A 22,500-nucleotide genomic window follows, 5' to 3' on the forward strand; every position below is an offset into this window, starting at 1 on the left:
TCTCTCTCTCTTTCTGTGCAGACAAAGTTGTGGTCAGGCTCTGTCTGGACTCCTCCATCAGCAGACTTCCATGCCGAGGCCAGGTCAGGCCAGAGCTGTATGCCCAGGGAGAGTTGACTTAGTGGGGGTGGTCAGGGTGAGCTGACTGGCTGTCTGGCAGGGGGGTGGGGGCAGGCGGTATGTATGTGTGAGCAGCTGAGTGAGGCCTGGGTCAGTAAGAAGAGATAGAGTCGGTTTACTATGTGCTTGACTGTGTGTCTGACACAGTAAAGTGATACTTTAAGAGTATGACATTGCACTTTAACAACCTCAAACAAACACTTGAAGTATCAGGATATTCTTTGAAGAACCACACCAAAAATACTCTCCTTTTTCCTCTCTCTCTCCTCTTTGACCCTCTTCCCTCCACCTCCTTCCCTCGGTCCACTACCTTTTTTGGGCCCAGTCATAATAAAAAGCCCTTTGGCCACATTTGAGGAGAAGTGAGTCTGGCTCACCAATTTTTCAGGCCATTTACCACTTAAAGGGCCAGTACCATTTTTTGGGTCTCATGGTTAGTGAATGGCTGAGGACACAGGCTCCTTAAGCAGTCTGATCTCTGGTGGAGTCTGAGGAGCTGTTGGATCTGCTGTGTGACTTCATGGCTCTGATGAAAAACATCAAATCAATAACACACATGCCACACACACACACACACACACACACACACATGCCACACACACACACACACACACACACACACATGCCACACACACACACACACACACCCACACACACACACACACACACACACACACATGCCACCCACCCACACACACACACACACACACACACACACACACACACATGCCACACACACATGCCACCCACCCACACACACACACACACACACACACATGCCACACACACACACACATGCCACCCACCCACACACACACACACACATGCCACCCACCCACACACACACACACACACACACACACATGCCACACACACACACACATGCCACCCACACACACACACACACACACATGCCACCCACCCACACACACACACACACAGACACACACAGACACACACACACATGCCACACACACACACACACACACACACACACACACACACATGCCACACACACACACACACACACACACACCCACACACACACACACACACACACACACACACACACACACACACACACACACACATGCCACCCACCCACACACACACACACACAGACACACACAGACACACACACACATGCCACACACACACACACACACGCGCCCACTCAAGCTCGAGCGCTTTGTGCACAGCTCAGAGAGAGGTGGTGCACAGCTCAGAGAGAGGTGGTGCACAGCTCAGAGAGAGGTGGTGCACAGCTCAGAGAGAGGTGGTGCACAGCTCAGAGAGAGGTGGTGCAGCACGGCCTGTACTGTATCTCCAGGCTGAAGACGAGCCTGTGTAAGCCATCTCTCTCCACAGAGTGACTCACTGTCTGTAGAAGGGAAAACACTGTCACATAGATTTCCCAGCAAACTGTTTTTAACACAGGCTGAAGCACCCGGCAGTTTGCCCAAACACAGAGCCCCGAGTACACTCACTCAACAAACAACCACAACAGACCTCCACGAGGACTAACGGCAACAAGGGTTTGAAACAGCCGCTCTCCCTCGGAAGGTGAAGACGTTTTGTAAGAAAAAAAATACTTACAATTTTGTTTACGTTTTCCCGGCTGACTCGACTACTGAAAATAACGTAAGACGGTAAACTGCCTAAGATTCCATTGCTTGAAAGTAAATTCACAGAAAAAGATGACCGCATCTCTCTGCTAGGGTTTGATTCACAGAAACAGACTATAGACAGAACAGTCTTTGTGGTAGAAATGCTCCTATTAGGGTTCAGGGATGAAGCGTAATTGTGAAACACAGTTCATGTTGTGGTCACGGCTACACCCTCCTGTTTTCCCCGGAACAGATCCAGAATCGGTTCCTCATTCTCATGTTACCTGAACTTGAACAAAACCGTGTAAATCTGACCACGGGTCAGTGAAACACCAAGCCGTCTTCATCTACAAACAGTCAGGCTAACCTCTGCCCTGAGACCCCTCTTGACTTCTCTCCCTCGCTCCCTCTTTTAATGGTGGTTTGTCATTACGCTCTATTAGGCAGATGATACTCAGGTAGTACTTCACTTCTGTCAGATCCCTTTGAAGTGACTAAGTAATGGAGAAGGGCAGGTGAGGGAGAGTGTAGTGTTGGCTGTGAAGGGTTATGGTGTGTGTGCGTGTGTGTGTGTGTCCATGTTTATATATGAACGTGATGACAAGAAGCCTCTAGTCATTCAGTAATTACAGACATCATCACCCCTCAGGCAGGAAGCATCTGATGACATCATCAGCATGGGACTGCTACCTTGTAATTTACAGGTAGGCAGTCACGCAAGCAGACAGACAGGCAGGCAGACAGACAGGTGAGATCATGTACTGTGTACCTAGGCCCACTCCTGTCTTGGCCAATGGAAAATATGCCAAACATTGTAACCACATAGCTTGCATTGAATAACAATTTTGACACTTAGCTCATCCTTCATACTTGACTGGATCACTTGCTGTAAAGTGCGCCAAACATCCTGTATAAAAACAGTGGCATGCAAGAAAGATTCAGGGAGAGATACCTGAATTTTAACCCGTCATTTCTATATTCCAGGATCGCTAGGAGCCAACCGTTTTTTTTGTCGTCAACCATGTCCGAAATGACGACTATAAACAAATACGAAGCAGTGTCGTATATCAGAGGACACCCACAGACTGCTCCAATGCTCTTACCCTCCATTTCTTCTAAAACAACAGTGACATCTCAACATTGATAAACTTTCGCGACATAGCGTCACGCACATTTTTCATGAGTTCCCCACAAACAGGCCACATTGATAGATAATAACAATTGTATTACAGCAGAAGTGTTTGTTGTGGAGATAGCATCGTCAGAGCCTGGATGCTAGGGAACAGTGTCTCAGACCCAGGGGGAACGTCTGGGTAGGGAGGAAAGTTGTGGTTGATGAGGTAAGCAACCACATGTGTTGGTTCGTGTGATGGCTAAATGTGATGTCCCAGCCCTGCAAGATCATATGGAAAGTAACCACACTTGTTGTGAAATCAGATGTGTTGTCATTTGTACTGTAAGGAGAAGAGAGAGGGAGGTGGAGGGAGAGGGAGGGAGGGAGAGGGAGGGAGGGAGAGGGAGGGAGGGGGAGGGAGAGAGATGGAGGGGGGGGGAGAGAGAGGGGGAGGGGATAGGGAGGGAGAGGGAGGGAGGGAGAGGGAGGGGCTGGGAGGGAGAGAGAGGATTGGGAGGGGGAGGGTGGGGGAGGGAGGGAGAGGGAGGGAGAGGGACGGAGGGGGAGGGAGGGAGAGGGAGGGAGGGGGAGGGAGGGAGGGGGAGAGAGAGAGAGGGAGAGGGGGAGAGGTTGAAAAAGTCCCCGTCACCCAGTCCTCTATACCTGGTTATTTATTCTTTAAGTCTCTTCCGGACAGCCTGCTACACCTCTTTCTCCTCCATCCCTCCATCCCCCTTCCATCCTTCCATCCCCCCTTCCATCCCTCCATCCTTGGGGTGAGGAGGAATCGGTTGCGTAACCATTAATGACAGGACTGAAGTGTAAACAGTCTGCTCCGTTGAGGACGTCTGGGGTTTTCTTCAGGACCGGGAGGGAAATGAATATTTTCCTCCATGAGTACGAGCTTGTGTGTGTGTGTATTTGTGTGTGTGTGTGTGTGTATGTGTCTGTGTGTGTGTGTGTGTGTGTGTGTGTGTGTGTATGTATAGGTAAGCTACAGGGTTTGTTTGCTGACTGAAATAACAGTCACCCAGACTGTGTGAGTGCTGGAGGGTGGAGAAGTGAAAACAACTCTTCTCTCTTGTGGTTTAGTTCAGCATGGTCTGTTTCCTTGCGCAAACACACACACACATGCACACACACACGCACACATGCACACATGCGGGTAACACCTCCGGACACACGAGACCTCTGCCACAAAGGGAAGCACTGCGGGTGACATCATCATTCCGAGACCCCAGATGTGTGTGACCACAGACCGCGTGGCAGTGCTTCCTGGTGTCGTTCATATCGTCACCACAACAACTAAGTGAGAACACGGATTACACACACACAGACAACCTCACACTAATACACACAAACCATCAACATAAAGTGGAATTACCCCCCGCCCCCCCCCCGCCCCAGACTACTAACCAGCTATGGCACCAAAAACTTTAACAAAGTAAACTTGAACTTAAACTTAACTGTACTTAAACCAAGGAGTGAGTTTACCAATTGACATTGGCTACACAGACATCCAGTCTCCCTCTGTGCTAGGGGTAGTCCTTGGAGACATGTTTGTTTGTCCTGTCTTTCCCAGAAAGGAGAACCACCATGTTCTATGCTACGTAGAACCGAGCAGGGTTTGTTATGTAACAGGTGAGGAGACAGGATGCTGGGCGTGGACACAAGGCCCTTGTAGAGAGAGTTTGTGGGGCACACGAAAAACATCCGGAATCATCCGGAATCTGCAGCCTTCTTTCTTCCAGCGGAAAGAGTTGCGGAAATGAAATGCGCTCCGCTTGCCTTCTCTGGCTCCCTTCCATCTCTCCATTGCTTTTTTATCTGTCTGTCTCTTCTAAATCCCCCCCCTCTATCTCTCTCTCTCTCTCTCTCTCTCTCTCTCTCTCTCTCTCTCTCTCTCTCTCACTGTCTTTTAATCTCGCTCCCTCTCTCGTTCACCGTCCACCCCCTGTAGTTAGGCTAGATGATGGGCCAGGGTACAAGGAGTTCCCCATCCTCATAACTAAAGTAAATACCCATCCACAGAGTGCTCACACACAAGCATGCACACACACACAAGCATGCACACACACACACAAGCCTGCACACACACACACAAGCATGCACACACACATAGCCAATCGCTAATGAAGCCTCGGGGGGTGCCTGAGTATGTGTGTGTGTGTGTCAGAGCCCCTCTTCTTCTATGGGAGGGTAGCAGAGCAGGCAGAAAGGTGATCGTAAAGAACAGGGTGCATCTGTGAGACAGTGAGTCATCCTGCTGATGGATGGAGGCAGGTCAAAGTGTTTTTCTCAGACCTCAGTAAGGACCTGTCTCTCTGCAAGGACCTGTCTCTCTGCAAGAACCTGTCTCCCTGTAAGGACCTGTCTCTCTGCAAATACCTGTCTCTCTCAGTAAGGACCTGTCTCTCTGCAAGGACCTGTCTCTCTGCAAGGACCTGTTTCTCTGTAAGGACCTGTCTCCCTGTAAGGACCTGTCTCCCTGCAAATACCTGTCTCTCAGTAAGGACCTGTCTCTCTGCAAGGACCTGTCTCTCTGCAAGGACCTGTCTCTCTGTAAGGACCTGTCTCTCTGCAAGAACCTGTCTCCCTGTAATGACCTGTCTCTCTGCAAATACCTGTCTCTCTCAGTAAGGACCTGTCTCTCTGCAAGGACCTGTCTCTCTGCATGGACCTGTTTCTCTGTTAGGACCTGTTTCTCTGTTAGGACCTGTCTTTCTGTCAGGACCTGTCTCTCTGAAAGGACCTGTCTCTCTGCTCTTCCTAATGCACCCTCTGGCGCGGCCTGGGTGAGGGGTGTTGAACGATAAACTCCCTTTTTTGTAGACCGTGTTATCCTCTGGATAATCTACACCATGCAGTCATTAAATTAGAGGGGGGGGCAAGATGAGAGTTAGAAAGAGAGAGAGAGAAAGAGAGAGAAAGAGAGAGAGAGAGAGAGAGAGAGAGAGAGAGAGAGAGGGAGAGAGAGAGAGAGAGAGAGAGAGAGAGAGAGAGAGAGAGAGGAGAAATTGTAAAAACAATGAGAAAAAAATGAGGGTCGTGTTAATATTCCCTTGGGAATGACAGTATGGGGACAGGAAGTCTATCAGACCATAACAAAACATTCCCCGAGATGTCGACTTTGTTCAGTGTTTCCATTCCAGAATAACTATGTTAATCTTTCTAAATTTACAGCGCTATCATCGAGAAATACACTAAATTTACATCCAGTCTCACTCTTTTTTGAAAACCCCAACAGATTGTGTACTCTGCCCAGTGACACCAGTTACACAGCTTGAAGCCAATGAAACGATCCAACAAAGTACGTCCCTGCCTCTCATTCGCTCACAGAAGGACCAATAAGGTTATGTTTTCCCAAAAAGTGAACCAAACTTGGCCTGGGATTCAGTCAAAATGGTTCTATCTTTAAGTTACTCACAGCTTTCACAATGAATCACCAGCCATCTCTCTCAACATGTGGCCACTGCATCAGCAGCTGTGCGAAATTAAAACTTAGGCAGAGCAACTGGTGGTCAGGACCATTCGTTAGGCCGACAAGATCCAATAAACCTCAGTTTGCTTTCAGAAAAAAATACAAGCCTTATCCCCACTGTCAGGATACGTGACCCCTCTCTGCACAGATAAGAGCTTTTCACATATACAACCCTCTCTGCCAAGTACAACCATACCCCCTTCTCCCTGTTCTGACAAACTGCAGCTTGGATTGCAGGAGGCTAGGTATGCCGTGTTAGGTGCAAGGCTACCAAGGGGGAGGTTGGGTGTTTTATCAGTTTACAGACTAATGTGTCTCGGGGTCGGCTGTGTGGAGAAGGAGATCGGGAGGGAGAGAGACAGGGGAGGGGGAGAGAGAGACATAGAGATAGAGGGGAGAGAGGGGGGGAGGGAGAGAGAGAGAGAGAGAGGGGGGGAGAGAGAGAGTTAGATAGAGGGAGGGAGAGGAGGAGAGAGAGGAGCAGAGAGAGAGAGGCGGGGGTGACAAACCACAGCTGTCTGACTGCCTCCATTACTGCGTTTAATGCCCCAGCAGTCCGTGTTAATGCCCCGTGAAGATGTGTAATGGGGGGTGGAGGGGCGAGACGAACACAGGGTTGGAGAGAGAGCAGGATGACCCGAACACCACTCACGGCCGCTGGGCAGGATAGGTTGTGTGATGTTTGGCTCCAGATGTGTTTAAGCACCGCACACACAAACGCACACACACACACAAAAGACGAACACCTGAAAAAACAAAACACACTCCACCTATTGTTCTGGTGAGACAGCTGGTCCCATATGGATGCCATTCCTCTGAGGGCCTTCCAGGATGGCCATGGTCATGAATCTGCATTGTCAGGAGAAATTAGACACCCAGTTTAGCTATCCATCTCTCAGAGAGACTAGCTGGACCTCAGTTTTAACTTCCCAGGACTGGTTCTGTGTACCATAGCTGCCAGGGAGGTGAGCACTCACAGGCTAATGTTAGTGAGAGACTTCCTATAAGCCAGCAAGGTTCCAGTACTGGAGATGCTTTGTACACATTGTACCAAGTCTGCTGCTGTTGTTTCAAGACAGAATCTGAAATAACTCTACATATCAAGGTGGAGACTTATCTTTTGACGAATCACACCCTAGGAGATATACTTTTTAGGAGTATGTCTAAGTATCTTGTCACAGGAAAGGTATGCGTTGAATAGCATGTCTACCAAAACAAAACATTAAAGATCTTTTTAATGTTCCCCACTCTCTCTTCAATCACCCCACCTCTGGCGGTAAACCTCCTTCTCCAGTTTCTCCCACAACACTTCCTGTAAAAAGACTTTTCCACCCAAAACCCCCACCCCTTACCCCCAAAACCCCCACCTGCAGCATTAAGGATATATCCCGTAACAGCTTTTGTGGGGTTCGTTCCTGCATTTCCCAAACCCAATCTGTTCCACAGGCATCATTTTTCACAAGCGTTAACCACACCCACGGAGGGAGCCAGGACTGGTTCCTTATCTGGGGGGAGCCACTACATTTTTGGGTCCGGCACCAAAACAATGATGTAATGGTTTCTAATGGGGCCCCCTGGGGAGCGTATCTTGGCAGGAGACCCAAACAGTCATAACACCGCGTCTGGTTTGAGCAGTGCTGTGGAGGGCGACCACATGCTGCGGTGTGCTCTGTTGCAGTCATTGGTCCTTCCAGTTAATGCTAGAGGGGTTTTTACTGGCTGACAACCTGCATATACGTTAAGTACTGAAGCTTTTCTAAACTTTCGAACTTGGAGAAAAAACTTAGGAAACGGAGAAGGCCCCGCCCCGGGCCTAGAAGTATCTCTCAACAGATGATGTGATGCAAGACGAACGGGCTCGTCCGGCTACAGTAGACCATCTACTGTGGTGATACTGGGAGTTATGTGGCGTTCAACCACTTCAGAATAGTGCTTGATTAGAGACGTTTCTTGTGACAATAGATTTCATGACACTATGTCTGTGTTCTCCTGCCTGTGGTGGAATGACAAAATGATGCGAACTTGAACTATAGCACATATATTCAGCATTTATACATAGTGTTTACTATCTTTATACATGCCGACAGGAGTTTTGGCCGTAGAGAAAGAACCAAGCACGTGCAAAATGTGAGCTCTGCCCATCTGGATGCATGCTACCGTCAGTGGAAATTGGTTTTTAAGGTTACAAACTCACTTCCTCTTTCATTTTCATATGACAGAATGCCTGGTGTTACTGTAATCTGACCACAGTGATGCTGATGGGGTCAAAGGTGATGTCTGCCTGTCTATGTCTGTGTCTGTACACACACACACACTGTATAGCTTACCCTTAAAAAATATTTTGTAGAATGTAGAATGGAAATGACGTGCTCTACTTCGTGCAGTTGACACACCTCTCTCATAACATCTGTTTCCAACAACCCATGCTGAGCCTGAGAGACAGAGACAGAGAGACAGAGAGAGATAGAGATAGAGAGAGAGAGAGAGAGAGAGAGAGAGAGAAGAAAGAGAGAGAAGAAATAGGAAAGAGAGGTTCCGGTTCCCTCTTCTGAAACTGTTCCTTCCTGACATCTACTGGTCATCAGTCGTGTTTCTCAGGCGACATGCAGGACAGGCCGGGTCCTATTATGTCACGGAAAATCTATTGTGATTAGACACAATGTATCATAAAGGTCAATGAGTTATCAGAGCCTTATCAAAAACAAGTGTGTCTTGAATTCTGCTGCGTGGTGGAAAAATAAACTGTCACTACTGTTTAAAAATATTGAATATCATAAACGTTATTGATTTATCAAAGCCTTATCAAGAAGTAGTATCTTGAATTAATTAGACTAAAGAAATTCTTTGCAAAAACAGAACAAGAATTCAAGAATAATGACTGATTTACGCTGATCTAATTTTGAGAAGTAGTATCTTGAATGGATTAGACTAAAGAAATTCTTTGCACAAACGGAACAAGAATTCAAGAATAATGACTGATTTGCGCAGAGAAAAAACAAGGCTGCTCACGGACATACATTTTCTTCTCGTCAGCATCGGCCAATCAGATTTGCAGGTCCTGTATCTCTGATGTGGTCCTTGATTGGAGTTTATGACACAAGGCCATTATCATAACACTCGACTGTGCACTTTGATTCCTAGTCTCAATGATCTCTTCCCCACACATATTAAACATTAGCCCAGAAGACACGTGTGGGGTGTTGAAGGAGAGTCTGTATTAGAAGGAGGGCTGTCTAGCCGACCCACCAACGTTTAAGTGTTTTTTGTTGGGTTGGTGAGAGGTGAACACAGGGAAGCAAACATGATGGCCGGATACCTTCTGGTGGTTCTGGTTGTGGTTCTATTGGGTGGAAAAGCTTCAAGAGGAAGGTAGGTCAGGCTGGTCATGACTACTTTACTCCTATATGTTGAATGTATGCACCTTCTTGCCAAACTAAATTCCTTGTCTGTGCAAACTTTCATGGCGATTAAAACCCTTTCTGATTCTAATTCTACGTATCAGGAAGGACCTCTATACTCACATAAACTATGTTCAGTCCTCATGTCTATTCACTTTGCCTTTAATGCACCCCTAAGTGTTAACTTAGCCAATTAGCTTAATTAAGTCCAAGAGATTCTTCAGTTCATAATAATAAATTATGAAGAAAATCTTACTTAAAAGTTAAAACAGTGCTGATTCTTATTGTTATCTGCCCTACAGTCCTGTTTTAATAAATACCCTAAGGGGATCTGGAAATCATGTCGACTTAAGGGCAGTTAAAACTAATTATGTTTTCATTGTCTTTGGATTTTTTCAAAGACAATTTTTTTTTCAAGTTAAATTCATTGTTGAAGTAATTCATTTATCCGAGTTACTTTGGTAACTATCATCAAGTAAACCATGCGTCTTTATCTCTGTGTCTTCTGTATGACAGTGTTGTAAGAGCAGAGGAGAGCTATGATTACTACAAATACCACACTATGGAAGAGGTGAGATCGCTTACACACACACACACACACACACACACACAGACAGAGGAGAACACACATGGCAACACACACACACACATACATACAGGAACACACACACACACCAGCCTGAGCCCTTACATAGCTCCTCTCCTCAGATCAGCGCCTGGATGCAGGACATTGAGATGCAGAACCCTGAGGTCGTGTCCTCCCACATGTACGGACAGACCTACGAGAAACGGAACATCACGCTCATGAAGGTACAAGGCCACGCCCCCCGCAGTTGCTGACAGGAAATGATGTTGGGTCTTCTCCTGAGATGATGTGTTGAGATCTGATGTGTTGAGATCTGATGTGTTGAGATCTGATAAAGTCAACTGTGTCAAGAGAGTGGGAATAAGGATAGCAGGAGCTGAAGTAATAAAACACAATTAAATATAAAAAGAAACAAATACACACATTACTTTAGATTTAAATACATTGTAATTGTAATATTAACACATGCAAGATACAAAGAAGTATAACTATCAATCTACAGTAGATATCTGAAATTTTGAGAATTTACATACTATTTTAGCATAATTTGAATACCTAAGCTATAGTGTTGCATGATACATAATTGTTGGCCATTATTGGAAGACCACAATCATGGAAAATACAGAAAATGCGTGTGGATGTTTTAGCTAAACGGTTTCTCTCCTTTTTTGTGATGCTTCAGATTGGCCTGAGTTCCACAGAGAGCAAGAAGGCGATCTGGATCGACTGTGGCATACATGCTCGAGAGTGGATATCCCCTGCTTTCTGCCAGTACTTTGTTAAAGAGGTGTGTGTGTTTGTGGGTCCATTTGTGTCTATGAACCTAAGAAACTGTGAAATGTGAGTGATGTTCATCCACCTCAGCATTCAGATAACTTCCACCTCTACTGTGTAGATTCTCCGAACCTACAAGACAGATACCAAGGTGAACGAAATGTTAAAAAATCTAGATTTTTACATCACCCCGGTGCTGAATGTAGATGGCTACATCTACTCTTGGAAAGACCAAACAGTGAGTATCAACGTTGTCTACCTCCTAGATTCACTCTCACTCTCTTCCAATTCATTCTATCCCCACTGACTCCGTTGGGGTTTTAGTGTGTCGTGTACAAGGATAACAGCACCTCCTGTTGGTGGACTATAGTCTCCACTGCTGTGAGAACTTTAACTGAAAACCCACAAACCTTTGGGTGCAGCCACATAGCCAAACACACACATAGTATTGGGAGGATAAGGATGGTTGAATATCATTTCCCCAAAGTGACCCCCTGTTGGTTTGTAGACCAGGCTATGGAGAAATCTCGATCCCCAGGACCAGATGGCTGTAATGACCCTCTCTGCTACGGCACCGACCTCAACCGCAACTTCTACGCTAACTGGGGGTGTGAGTATCCCAGTCTAGGACAACAACAACAGCAGCCGACGACAGATGCAACTACAACCATCGAAGTTGATTGTAGCTTCATCGAGTTTGAAGTTACTCGTGTAACCATGATCTGGAAGCAGAGATGATGAGTACTTGATGAGGACTCTACTGTGCTCTGCTCTGCTTTAATCTACTCTGTTATAGGCTTCACAGTTCTCCTCTCCCCTCTTTCATAGTTTCAAAACAACTAGAAACATTTTTGTTGTGTGAGAAGTTTTGGCAAAAAACTTGATAAAAGTTGATTAAATTATTGGACGTTTTTTTAAGTCATGTGTGTGAAAATGTGTTTTAGAAAAAAAGTTGAGGATTTTTTTTGGGGGGGGTGTGTCGTGTTTAAACTTTGTGGTCTCTATCTTGTGCAGTGGTCGGGGTGTCTAGGAACTGCTGCTCCGAGGTGTACAACGGAGTCAGAGCGCTTTCGGAGTCGGAGGCCGTGGCGGTCACCGACTTCCTGGGGAGCAGGAGTGACTTCCTGTGTTTCCTCACCATTCACTCCTATGGACAGCTGATCCTGGTACCCTACGGCCATCCCAACATCAGCGCACCCAACTACCCTGAGCTGGTACGCCCTGATGCCAGCAAGTACTGGGAAATCAGTTGTGACTCAGACACATGGCCCAGATTAAGTTGCCTTTTTCAAAAAGTGAAACCTACTTGTGGCAGCATCTTTTTCTGGGATGGGTACAGCTCAGTGGTGGAGAATTTAACTACACACTACAGGCTAAAATCCTCTCTGTACCTTGCATTGGATAAAAGCTAAATACATCCTTAATTATCGAGATGTAAACTACTGTTATTGTTGTTTATAAGATGGAGGTGGGTTTGGCAGCTGCTAAGGCCATTAAGGGAGTCCATGGAATGGACTATACTGTGGGGACTTCACCAGATGTACTCTGTAAGTAAAAGGAAATGGCGATGACGAGACAACGTCCCACAGATCATCCTTACTTTCGCCTTATGAAACTGGATTTCTTACACTGTTGGCTGGTAAAAAAATAAAAAAAGTTTCTCTTTTCCTCTTCCATCCCTCCCCCTCTCTTTCTCTTTGCCAGACCCAAACTCTGGCTCGTCCCGAGATTGGGCGCGACTGATCGGCATCCCCTACTCCTTCACCTTTGAGCTGCGGGACAAGGGCGACCACGGTTTCGAGCTCCCTGCGGACCAGATCCAGCCCACCTGTGAGGAGGCGTACGCCGGCACCCAGTCCATCCTCACTTACGTCCACGACAAGACCTTCCACAATGCCGCCGCCACCGTCACCCTCTCACTGTGGGCAGCTCTAATTGTCGCCTGGGCCTCTACTGCCACCTTGCTGTGAGACAAGTACTGCAGGAAGGTTTGAGTAGGCCTACATTGCACTGCAGCAAACTTGGTATTCAAACTTCATATTTTAATATTCAGTATGTGCTTTGAGTGAGACATAATGTGCATACCATAAACGGGTCATTTGTAGGCCTACTTTGAAATAAAACGGCTGAAATATTTGTTCGCACTGTACAATTCATTCAAATAAATGAATAAATCAATGCTTTGGACTCGCCAGTGTGGTTGCGTTGTGTTGCCACAACTGTCACTGGGAAGTTGCAGTGGAGTTGAGGTCGCTCTCACGAGTGTCTCTGAAAGGCTGGTAACCCTGTTGTCTCAAGCAGGCGAGGGGAAGGAAGAGTTCATCTTCTGGGGGAAACTGGTCCCACCTAGTCCAAGTCCAACCTAGAAAAGTGAGTTAGCGTGCGAGAGAAAGGGCAAACACATATTTTTGGAAGCAGTTCTACCGCAAAACAGGTCGAAAAACGGAAAACAACAAGGAACATCGGGACTCTTTGCTCACCTTCGTTCTTTTCTGGTTCCAGATTGACTGGCTCTCCTGGACAACTGGGGTCCAGTTCGCCTTGCATGATGATAGTCACATAGTGATAGTGCTCTTGTAGTTTGATAGAGTTCACCACAGAGGCGAAACGTATATTTCTCAAATGCAGTCCTGCCTCCTCCATCACCTCCCGTCGCGCACACTCTTCCCACGTTTCTCTGGGGGAAAATGTTGTCATTTATAATCGAGAATTGTATCAAACTGGAGCCTATAGCCTATAGGCTAACAGTTCACACACACAGCCTACCCAAACTCTAAGTGACCGCCGGGTAACTGATACGTTCCGTTTCCAACTAGACTTTTCCTCTTTCCGACGAGGACGCAGTAAGGTTTTGCTAAATCTGTGACCAACACTCCCACTCCTACACCGGGGCGCTGCTGATCTTGTGTCATGCTGTCGGCGCCGGTGGGAATTAACTTGACCGCTTCCAACACACAAATTTGGATTCTGCTCTGATTGACTCTTCCGGGTGAAGGATTTCATAATAAAAGACCATTGGAAGCCAAACAGTGCAAAATGAATGTCTAGGGTGCTGTGTATGTCATTAATTTAATTGTTGGGCAATTCGTATTCTGTTTGGAGGTAGAATTGTGTTCTGGGGAATACTGGAATAGGCAAACAACCATAGTTAACTCCACGGTCAACAGTAAAATGCCGTTCATCTTTTCTCACTTACATACGAAATCCGCCAGATGGCGCACTGGATTGGGTGTACACACTCGAAGAGCAAGGCCGACAGTCAGGCAGCGTTTATTCCTTCGCCAGTGAGACGAGCGACTGCGCTGTGTGACTGCGGAGGCTCACCAGAACTCAACCCAGTGGAGAATCAAAGCAACGCAGCCTGAAAATCCCGTTTTTCATTCTACTGTAGTATGGCATCTAGGAGGATGGAGACCAAACCATTGATAGCCTGCCTTAAAACGCTGCTGATCGTCTATTCCTTCGTGTTTTGGGTGAGTGTGCGTGAGTAGACTGTGGTAATTGTTCTATAGGTCTTTTGAGGACTGTAGTATTTTCGGTTTTAGTATAGTGGAAAATGTTCATAGAAAAACGACAGTTGTGTGCGGGGTTGGTGCCATTGGAACAAGTGCACGTTTGAAGATGGCAGTTGTTTGTAGGCCTATTAGACAGTTACATGATTTAACACATCGTCTCACTGTTGTTTATTTATAGCTCGTAAAATACCCTTTAAAAACGTTCGCATTGGCATGTTGTCTGTTCCCCGGTTTTATTGTTGACGAATCCGCTTTAACTCATAACTTGAGCTACGGCTCTTTTTTCCGCGTCAGATAAACGGACAAATTGTTTTCTTAGCACGTATGTGAGAGTGTTATTGTTACGAAAAGCATCCTTGTACCCATTTGTGGCAGCATGTTTCCCCCGTTATGGAAGCGATGAGCGCTAACCAAGTCCGCAACTGTTGAACGGCACCGCCCCAGTTGAGCGCCCGTTTTCTGAAATGTAAAACGTGCAATGTAGCCTTCAGGGTTATGATGATAGTAGTGTTTGTTGTTTGGAGCACTGGCCAAGTGTTCTTTCAGAAGAAAATCCTTTCCGTTGCTAATAATTCCAAATCCGAACAATTGACTGCCAGTAAAATGTCAGAATCATTTATCTTCAGATAAAAAAATATGTTTTATTAGACCTATAGTTGTAGAGGACACGTATGGCAAATTGTTAAAAGGGAGGTGCTCATCTTATTTTAAGAATGTTTTATTTGTCTTGCGCAAGTAGCCCAGGAATGGGTCTCCCTCAAACCCTCAGCCCCCAAAATGGTGTCAGAATGTGGGGTAACCAGGTAACTAGCCCCGGGCAAAGTAATAGTCGGTTGGTCCGAAATTCAAAAGTTGGTTGGAGGATTTTCATCAACTGTCACCAAGGCACGAAACACTTTTAGTTTGCCATCTCTTTGTTCGTTGAAACTGAATGTCATCTGACTTTGGTTTCTTTGCATTAAGGCCTTCCACATGTACACTTTTAAAGCATTTAAACCACCCAATCATTTACCCTCCTGCCATGCTGTCATAACCGCAGTTATTAACCTTCCATTAGATCAATTGACCTATTCTTGTTACCAACCTAGAAAAACTCAATTTTGGACGTGGACAGGGTTCATGGGATGAAGAGTGCCATATGGTCAGCCTCTTTGTCGTGGCTCTGCAGAAGGCAGTCGTTCAGCCAGGGTCAGACGGACATAGATGGACAGCAGAGATAAACAGAGAGGAAAGCAGAGAGGGCTAACAGCGTCCCTTGTCAAACACGGCGTTTGGGGAGAGAAGGAGGTTGTTTCCTATCTGTCAGTGGTTCTGCTCCCCTCAGCCCTCCTCCTCCACTCTTCATCCACCCTACTCCTCCACCTCTCGATCCACCCTCCTTCTCCACCTCGTCCTCCTTCTCTACCTTCTCTTCATCCTCTCCACCTCCTCCTCCTCTTCCTCTTCATCCTCCTCCACCTCCATCTCCTCCTCATCCTCCTCCTCCTCCTCCTCTTCCTCTTCCTCTTCCTCTTCCTCTTCCTCTTCCTCTTCCTCTTCCTCCTCTTCCTCTTCCTCTTCCTCTTCCTCTTCCCTTTCCCTTTCCTCCTCCTCCACCTCCTCATCCTTCGCCACCTCCTCCTCTTCCTCCTCCTCCTCCTCCTCCTCCTCCTCCTCCTCCTCCTCCTCCTCCTCCTCCTCCTCCTCCTCCTCCTCCTCTCATTGTTTGTTCTAACCTCAGTGCCAAGAGAGAACACAGCAACAGCTAGCGCCTGGTTTGTATCGTACCTGGAAGAGCTCCAGAAAGCCTCTCAGCGTGTCTGTGACACATTTGTAATTACTGTAAGCACCTGACAGTAACAATCATTTCGGGCAAGGCACTAAAGAACTCGAGATGGTGAATTTACTTTTTCTAGTTTTCAAAGAGGACTATTTGCCAAGCCTCTCTTCTTCTTAACGAATATTTAGCTGTGCAGTGTTGTGCAACACAGACGCCAGCGGCTAGACTACTCACCTAGCTAAGCGTTTACAACATGCGCGTGTAGCTCTGTTCTTGGCAGAGGAGCGCTGTGTCCAGGCTGAGTCTAAGAACCCACTTCCTGTCAGTTGCTGTGGGTTATATTTCACACAAGAATGTAAGTGATCCAAGTTATATATAGATATTTATATAATACAACCCATCTCTGCAGACATCAGGGCATTGAAGGGATTGCTTTCACAGTTATGCATGCAGTGTTTTGATGGTATCTTGAGCAGCGAATACTGGTCCTCTTCCTGTGGTGTCTATAGCTTCCCTTCGGTACTCAACTCTGATACAGCCACAGAGACACTGTCTCAGACTGTTGGCTGGATGCAGCTTGTTTGTTAAGTGCACTTCATTTGCCCAACTGTGCCCTCATTTCACAAGATGGCTACATTTGCATTAATAATGCATTCATTAAAACCCCTATGGGAATAAGATGGATGGTGTGTATGTCTTTGTGTTGGTAGGCCTTTGTTTGTGGTTTGGTTCTTTACATTGTTCTCATCAGTGATGTTCCCTTGTTATTTAAATGTAACACCACTTTGCATCTATATACAGCACAACAAATGAAACCGTGCATATAATAAATATTTATGGGATTAACCTGTGACACTTTTTGTCCTAAGCCATGTCCTATCTAGACACTCTCTAGCACAAGTGAGTTTAAAGAAACTGTGTAAACTATTAGGACATCAGCTAATTGTTGGAGAAACCAGATTAGTATTCCCCACCTCACTGCCAGCTGTCTGAGTTGGTCGCAACTTCTGTAGACTCTTAAATACCCCCTCGAGACCCAACTGTCTCCCCCTCAGTCTGATGGACAGGTCGGGATTGACAGCGTCTCACCTGGAGGTGAAACCCGTCATTCAAAGGCCCCAAGAAGGCAGCCACTCTGGGATCTGAACCCAGAGCGAACCGGGCCAACGGCGTGGGTCTTGACTGAAGGCTCAGAGAGCTGGTAGAATGCCTGCAATGTATTTAATCTGAAGTCTGAGTCGCTCCGCTCGTTGCTGCGTGGTGGGTGGGTTGCATGGAGGCAGTGGAGGCAGCTGTGTGGTGGGTGGGTTGCATTGAGGCAGTGGAGGCAGCTGTGTGGTGGGTGGGTTGCATGGAGGCAGTGGAGGCAGCTGTGTGGTGGGTGGGTTGCATGGAGGCAGTGGAGGCAGCTGTGTGGTGGGTGGGTTGCATGGAGGCAGTGGAGGCAGCTGTGTGGTGGGTGGGTTGCATGGAGGCAGTGGAGGCAGCTGTGTGGTGGGTGGGTTGCATGGAGGCAGTGGAGGCAGCTGTGTGGTGGGTGGGTTGCATGGAGGCAGTGGAGGCAGCTGTGTGGTGGGTGGGTTGCATGGAGGCAGTGGAGGCAGCTGTGTGGTGAGTGGGTTGCATGGAGGCAGTGGAGGCAGCTGTGTGGTGAGTGGGTTGCATGGAGGCAGTGGAGGCAGCTGTGTGGTGGGTGGGTTGCATGGAGGCAGTGGAGGCAGCTGTGTGGTGGGTGGGTTGCATGGAGGCAGTGGAAGCAGCTGTGTGGTGGGTGGGTTGCATGGAGGCAGTGGAGGCAGCTGTGTGGTGAGTGGGTTGCATGGAGGCAGTGGAGGCAGCTGTGTGGTGAGTGGGTTGCATGGAGGCAGTGGAGGCAGCTGTGTGGTGGGTGGGTTGCATGGAGGCAGTGGAGGCAGCTGTGTGGTGGGTGGGTTGCATGGAGGCAGTGGAGGCAGCTGTGTGGTGGGTGGGTTGCATGGAGGCAGTGGAGGCAGCTGTGTGGTGGGTGGGTTGCATGGAGGCAGTGGAGGGCGGAGAGCAACACAAAGATGAAGCTTGTTGAATGTTGCTGTACAGGAGTTGATCCTAGCTTGGTGGGGAAGACCCACAGTTTTTACAGACCTTAATCTAAGAGTCGGCTTTGCTAAGTGTGTTTAGTCCATGTGTATTTTGTCCACTAATGAGGAATCAAAAAAGAAATGTAAAGTAAAAAAAAAACGAAAACAAATAAGCTAAAGAAGTGCAAAAATTCTATGAGAATGTATGTGTTTTTGTTTGAACTTATCTCTGAACTCAATCAAACATTCAACTTTAATTTCTCATTCAGAAGCCCAGTCATCACGAGAACATCACGAAGTACACCTCTTTCCATTCAGATGTTTGGGGTCATAGGTCATATTGGCAGAGAAAGGTCAGCTGGTGGCTGCAGTACAAGCAATTAGGCTGCGTTTGAGGAATTCTAAAGCGGCAGAGATTCCTGCCGTGAGACAGAAGCACATGCTGTGGGCTGGTGTTGAAGCTGTTAGCGTGCTGCTGATAATGAAAGACGGGTTATAATTAGCTGCTAGCTAGGGAAGACATGCCAAATTCTTCACTCTGTGACTGGTTACCTGGTGTGTGGATGGACAAATGGAAGGGGTGTACAAGTAACGGCGTCACTGTCACACCATGGCTCACAAGTTCTTGACATTCATGAAGATGCAGTACAGCGTTTAGATATCCTCCTCTTCTTGTTTGGCTATGAAAGCCATGTATCCAAATCTGTTTATGTCTGCAAAGCAGGACTTCAAAATCCTGAAACGGTCTGACCTTAATCTTTTGTTTTCAGTGTTTTCGCTGTTCAACACATCTTTGTCGGGGGGTTATGTCGGTAATCAGTGTCATCTGTGAGTAACTGCAAAGTCCTTTGTGACATTGCTTGTGTTGAGAGCTTTACAGATGAAAAAGAAGCTTTGCCTGTATGCCACAGAAACCCCAGCTATCACCCACATGTGCAGTGGTAGTCAACATGAATTACTTTGTTGCTTTTCTTGGTTATTTTCCCACAAAAACCTTGCGTGACTTCCTGTTTCCTGTTATCGCTCAACACCTTCGACACCTTCGTAGCTGATGTGCCTTCACCTAGAAGTCACCGATCATCTATCTCTGGTAGTCATAGCAACCCGCCAACCCATCAGAGGCTTCGTCCTGCTTGGCATGGGGTTACGCAAGAGCACATCTCTCTAAAAGGTACTGTACCAAACAACCGGCCCCGCACGAATCCTACAATCTTACAGCTTCGCTTAAGCTACCAAGACAACGCCTCATTGGTTTATCTCCGTTTTTTGTCAAGTTCTCCAGCAGTCGTGGTCAAACTCCATACATACAACATACAAGGCTATGCACAAGAGCACACAGGTGGTCTTCTGTGGATCCTGAGGATATGTCCCTGTGCCGCTAGGGGAACACACAGTTGTGAGACAGGACAGATTATGAGCTACACTAAATGCTCTGGTGTTTGCTTGCCTGTTGGAGCAAAAAGCTTGATCATGTGTTCAGGCTTTTATGGCAAGGACGGCCTTGTGTATGTTTGTGTGTGTGTGTCAAAACCATGCCTTTTCACTCAATATGTTTCCAGCAGTTCTTTTTGTTGATGTGAAGGGATTAGAGGTTTAAAACAAAGCAGTGGAAAGAGGGAGAGCGAGAGGGAGAGACTGAGAAAGAAAGGAAGAGAGGAGGTAAAAAAGGCCATTAGGTAATCAGCCTTGATAATGGAAAATTCATTGGCAGACTGGGACAGATGCCCTGTCTGGAGTATCCAATCTAGTTTACGTTATCTCAACACTCTTAGCATAAACGACCCCGGATAATGTATGTGCAGGTACATCAAGGCGCCTGTGGATATCATCAAAACTATTAAGCTTCCACGATTACAGGTTAGCCACACAGTCAAAGCACTGTGCTGGCAGCTTGTCTGGGTCACAAGTTCACATCTGGCAGTTTGAATGTGATTTAGCAGGTGAAGAGCTGGGGGGGAGGGGGGGGTAGAGTAGAGTAGAGTAGTCACCTGTCGCGTGGCAAATTCACTGGGGCCCATAGGTGATGGAAAAAGAAAATGGCGCTCAGTGAAGTGTTAGAAACCCTTACAGCTGTTGGCCAACAGCCAGGTCTTGGTCTGATTGGTTGGTTGTGAGAGCAGGGAGGGACGTTAGCTGGGCTGAGGACAGGAGCAAAGCAGCAATGCCGCCGTCGGCAATGACGCCGCTCAGCCGGCTGCTGAGATTGTCATTGTTGTCATGGTGACTCGCTTTCCCCGGCTCGTTGGGCCGTGCGGAGTGCGTTGCCTAGCACTCTGTTGCCTAGCGCAGGGTTGCTGGAAGTAGGGCATTTTTTCCTACTCCTGAGTTTGAGGTTGAAGAGGATCAGTCAATGGAATAATACTGTACCTTTCTTTTCAAGGTATCCCTTATTCTGAAAATGCTTTTTTTTTTTTTATCTATTATCCCTAAACTATTTCTTAATAGTTTTTCTGTCTAATTTCAGTAAATCAATTTTTTTGTCAGTGGACAAAAGTGGACTTATTCCCATAAATATGGTAAGACATCATCTTTATGACTATATGTCACTTATAGTCTTAGAGATGATTCTCTGGCCTTGTTAAATTCCTTCTTCCACCACGCTGATGTACGAATCTAAAAACGTCTATCCAATCACTCCCATTCTCGGTTTCCATCCCTCTGTTGTCTTCAACCTCGTGAGCACATGGTCAACACACCCAGGTCAGTGGTCAGAACGCCTCCCACTTTCAGAAACATACACGGATGCCAGGCTGGGTTCGTCTGAAATAGCTATTTTTAAAGGCTTGTTAGTCTGGTTGAACATCATGACGTTTTTACTCTTCCTCCTCCCTACCTCTCCTCCAATGCTTGCAATACCTTCGCCCACACCTTTCTGCATTTTTTTTAACAGAAAAACAAAAAAAACTAAAAGGATTGAAAGCCGTGTTCGTTTGAAGCCTGTTTCAAAGCCACTGTTGGCGACGCAGCGGGGCCGAGACACCGGGCCCCTTTGAACACCCTGTGTCTTGTCATCAGAAATGCTGAGAGGAACAGAGAAAACCCTTTGAAATCAAACATCCTATTTCATGTCTGCCTGGTGCCCTGTCTGTCTGTTTGGTGGGTTGAACCAGAGATGCACTAGGGAGGTTGCCTTACTTTTGAAAGGGGCTGGATGAAGGTAGACACACTTTAATGGGTTCTTTGTTTTTTCAGGAAGGGCAACCTTCCAGGCAGTGACCTCCACACCAACCTTGGTAGTAACACGACTTCTTGTCAGAGTTTTTTGAGGGATTTTCACACAAAAGAACAGTCAACAGGTTCTAAGTTCTCTGCCTGGGCGCTGCTCCAAGGACCAGTGCTGGGCTGGGCTGGGCTGGGGAGGGTAGAACAGGGACCAGTGCTGGGCTGGGCTGGGGAGGGTAGAACAGGGACCAGTGCTGGGCTGGGCTGGGGAGGGTAGAGCAGGGACCAGTGCTGGGCTGGGTTGGGGAGGGTAGAACAGGGACCAGTGCAGGGCTGGGTTGGGGAGGGGAGGGGAGAGCAGGGACCAGTGCTGGGTTGGGTAGAGCAGGCACTACCACTGGGCTGGGGAGGGGAGAGGGGAGAGCGGAGACTAGTGCTGGGCTGGGTAAAGCAGGGACGACATTTAGCAGACGCTCTTATCCAGAGCGACTTACAGTACAGGGACATTTCCCCCGAGGCAAGTAGGGTGAAGTGCCTTGCCTAAGGGCACAACGTCATTTTTCATGGCCGGGAATCGAACCGGCAACCTTCTGATTAATATCCCAATTCCCTAACCGCTCAGCCATCTGACCCCCCCGGACTAGTGCTGGGCTGGGGAAGGTAGAGGGGAGAGCGGAGACCAGCATGGCCCACAGGCGTCTAACAAAGCCATCCCCTGATGAAGTGGAGCCTAAGAGCTCACAAAGATTTTCTCATTACAGTAAAGATAAGGTGCCTGTGTGCATGGGTGTGTGTCTTGATGGGCTCTTTAGTGTCTCAATAATCGAAAGGTTCCCCCCTATTTGAATGCAGTATCAATACATTGAGGTGTGTTGAAACCGTTACTGCTGTAGTCAATACAACAATTGGCATTCACACCAGAAGGTT

The 22,500-nt window shown here is 47.2% G+C and overlaps 3 protein-coding genes across 3 annotated transcripts in view; 2 read left to right on the forward strand and 1 right to left on the reverse strand.

Moving 5' to 3' along the window:
• Window positions 1–10,440: 10,440 nt before the first annotated feature.
• Window positions 10,441–13,050, forward strand: cpo (carboxypeptidase O). Its single transcript, XM_084668569.1, is given in 8 exon segments — window positions 10,441–10,530; window positions 10,989–11,093; window positions 11,202–11,318; window positions 11,589–11,598; window positions 11,601–11,690; window positions 12,095–12,294; window positions 12,543–12,627; window positions 12,785–13,050. Coding segments are annotated over 8 exon segments (963 nt in total).
• Window positions 13,051–13,101: 51 nt separating this feature from the next.
• Window positions 13,102–14,040, reverse strand: nudt15 (nudix (nucleoside diphosphate linked moiety X)-type motif 15). Its single transcript, XM_084668003.1, has 3 exons — window positions 13,847–14,040; window positions 13,561–13,757; window positions 13,102–13,442 (listed from the first exon to the last, which is right to left on the reverse strand). The coding sequence occupies exons 1-3, from the start codon at window positions 13,990–13,992 to the stop codon at window positions 13,303–13,305; spliced, it is 483 nt and encodes a 160-aa protein (XP_084524129.1). The 5' UTR covers window positions 13,993–14,040; the 3' UTR covers window positions 13,102–13,302.
• Window positions 14,041–14,422: 382 nt separating this feature from the next.
• Window positions 14,423–22,500, forward strand: part of LOC146260697 (tetraspanin-7-like) — a 17,622-nt gene continuing 9,544 nt past the window's right edge. Inside the window, exon 1 of the mRNA XM_084667929.1 lies at window positions 14,423–14,553. Coding sequence (XP_084524055.1) covers window positions 14,473–14,553 — 81 coding nt within the window. The 5' untranslated portion in view covers window positions 14,423–14,472. The remainder of the gene's footprint in view (window positions 14,554–22,500) is intronic.

This window comes from Hypomesus nipponensis, chromosome 12 (assembly GCF_054491055.1).
Source record: "Hypomesus nipponensis isolate SF chromosome 12, ASM5449105v1, whole genome shotgun sequence".
Taxonomy (NCBI): domain Eukaryota; kingdom Metazoa; phylum Chordata; class Actinopteri; order Osmeriformes; family Osmeridae; genus Hypomesus; species Hypomesus nipponensis.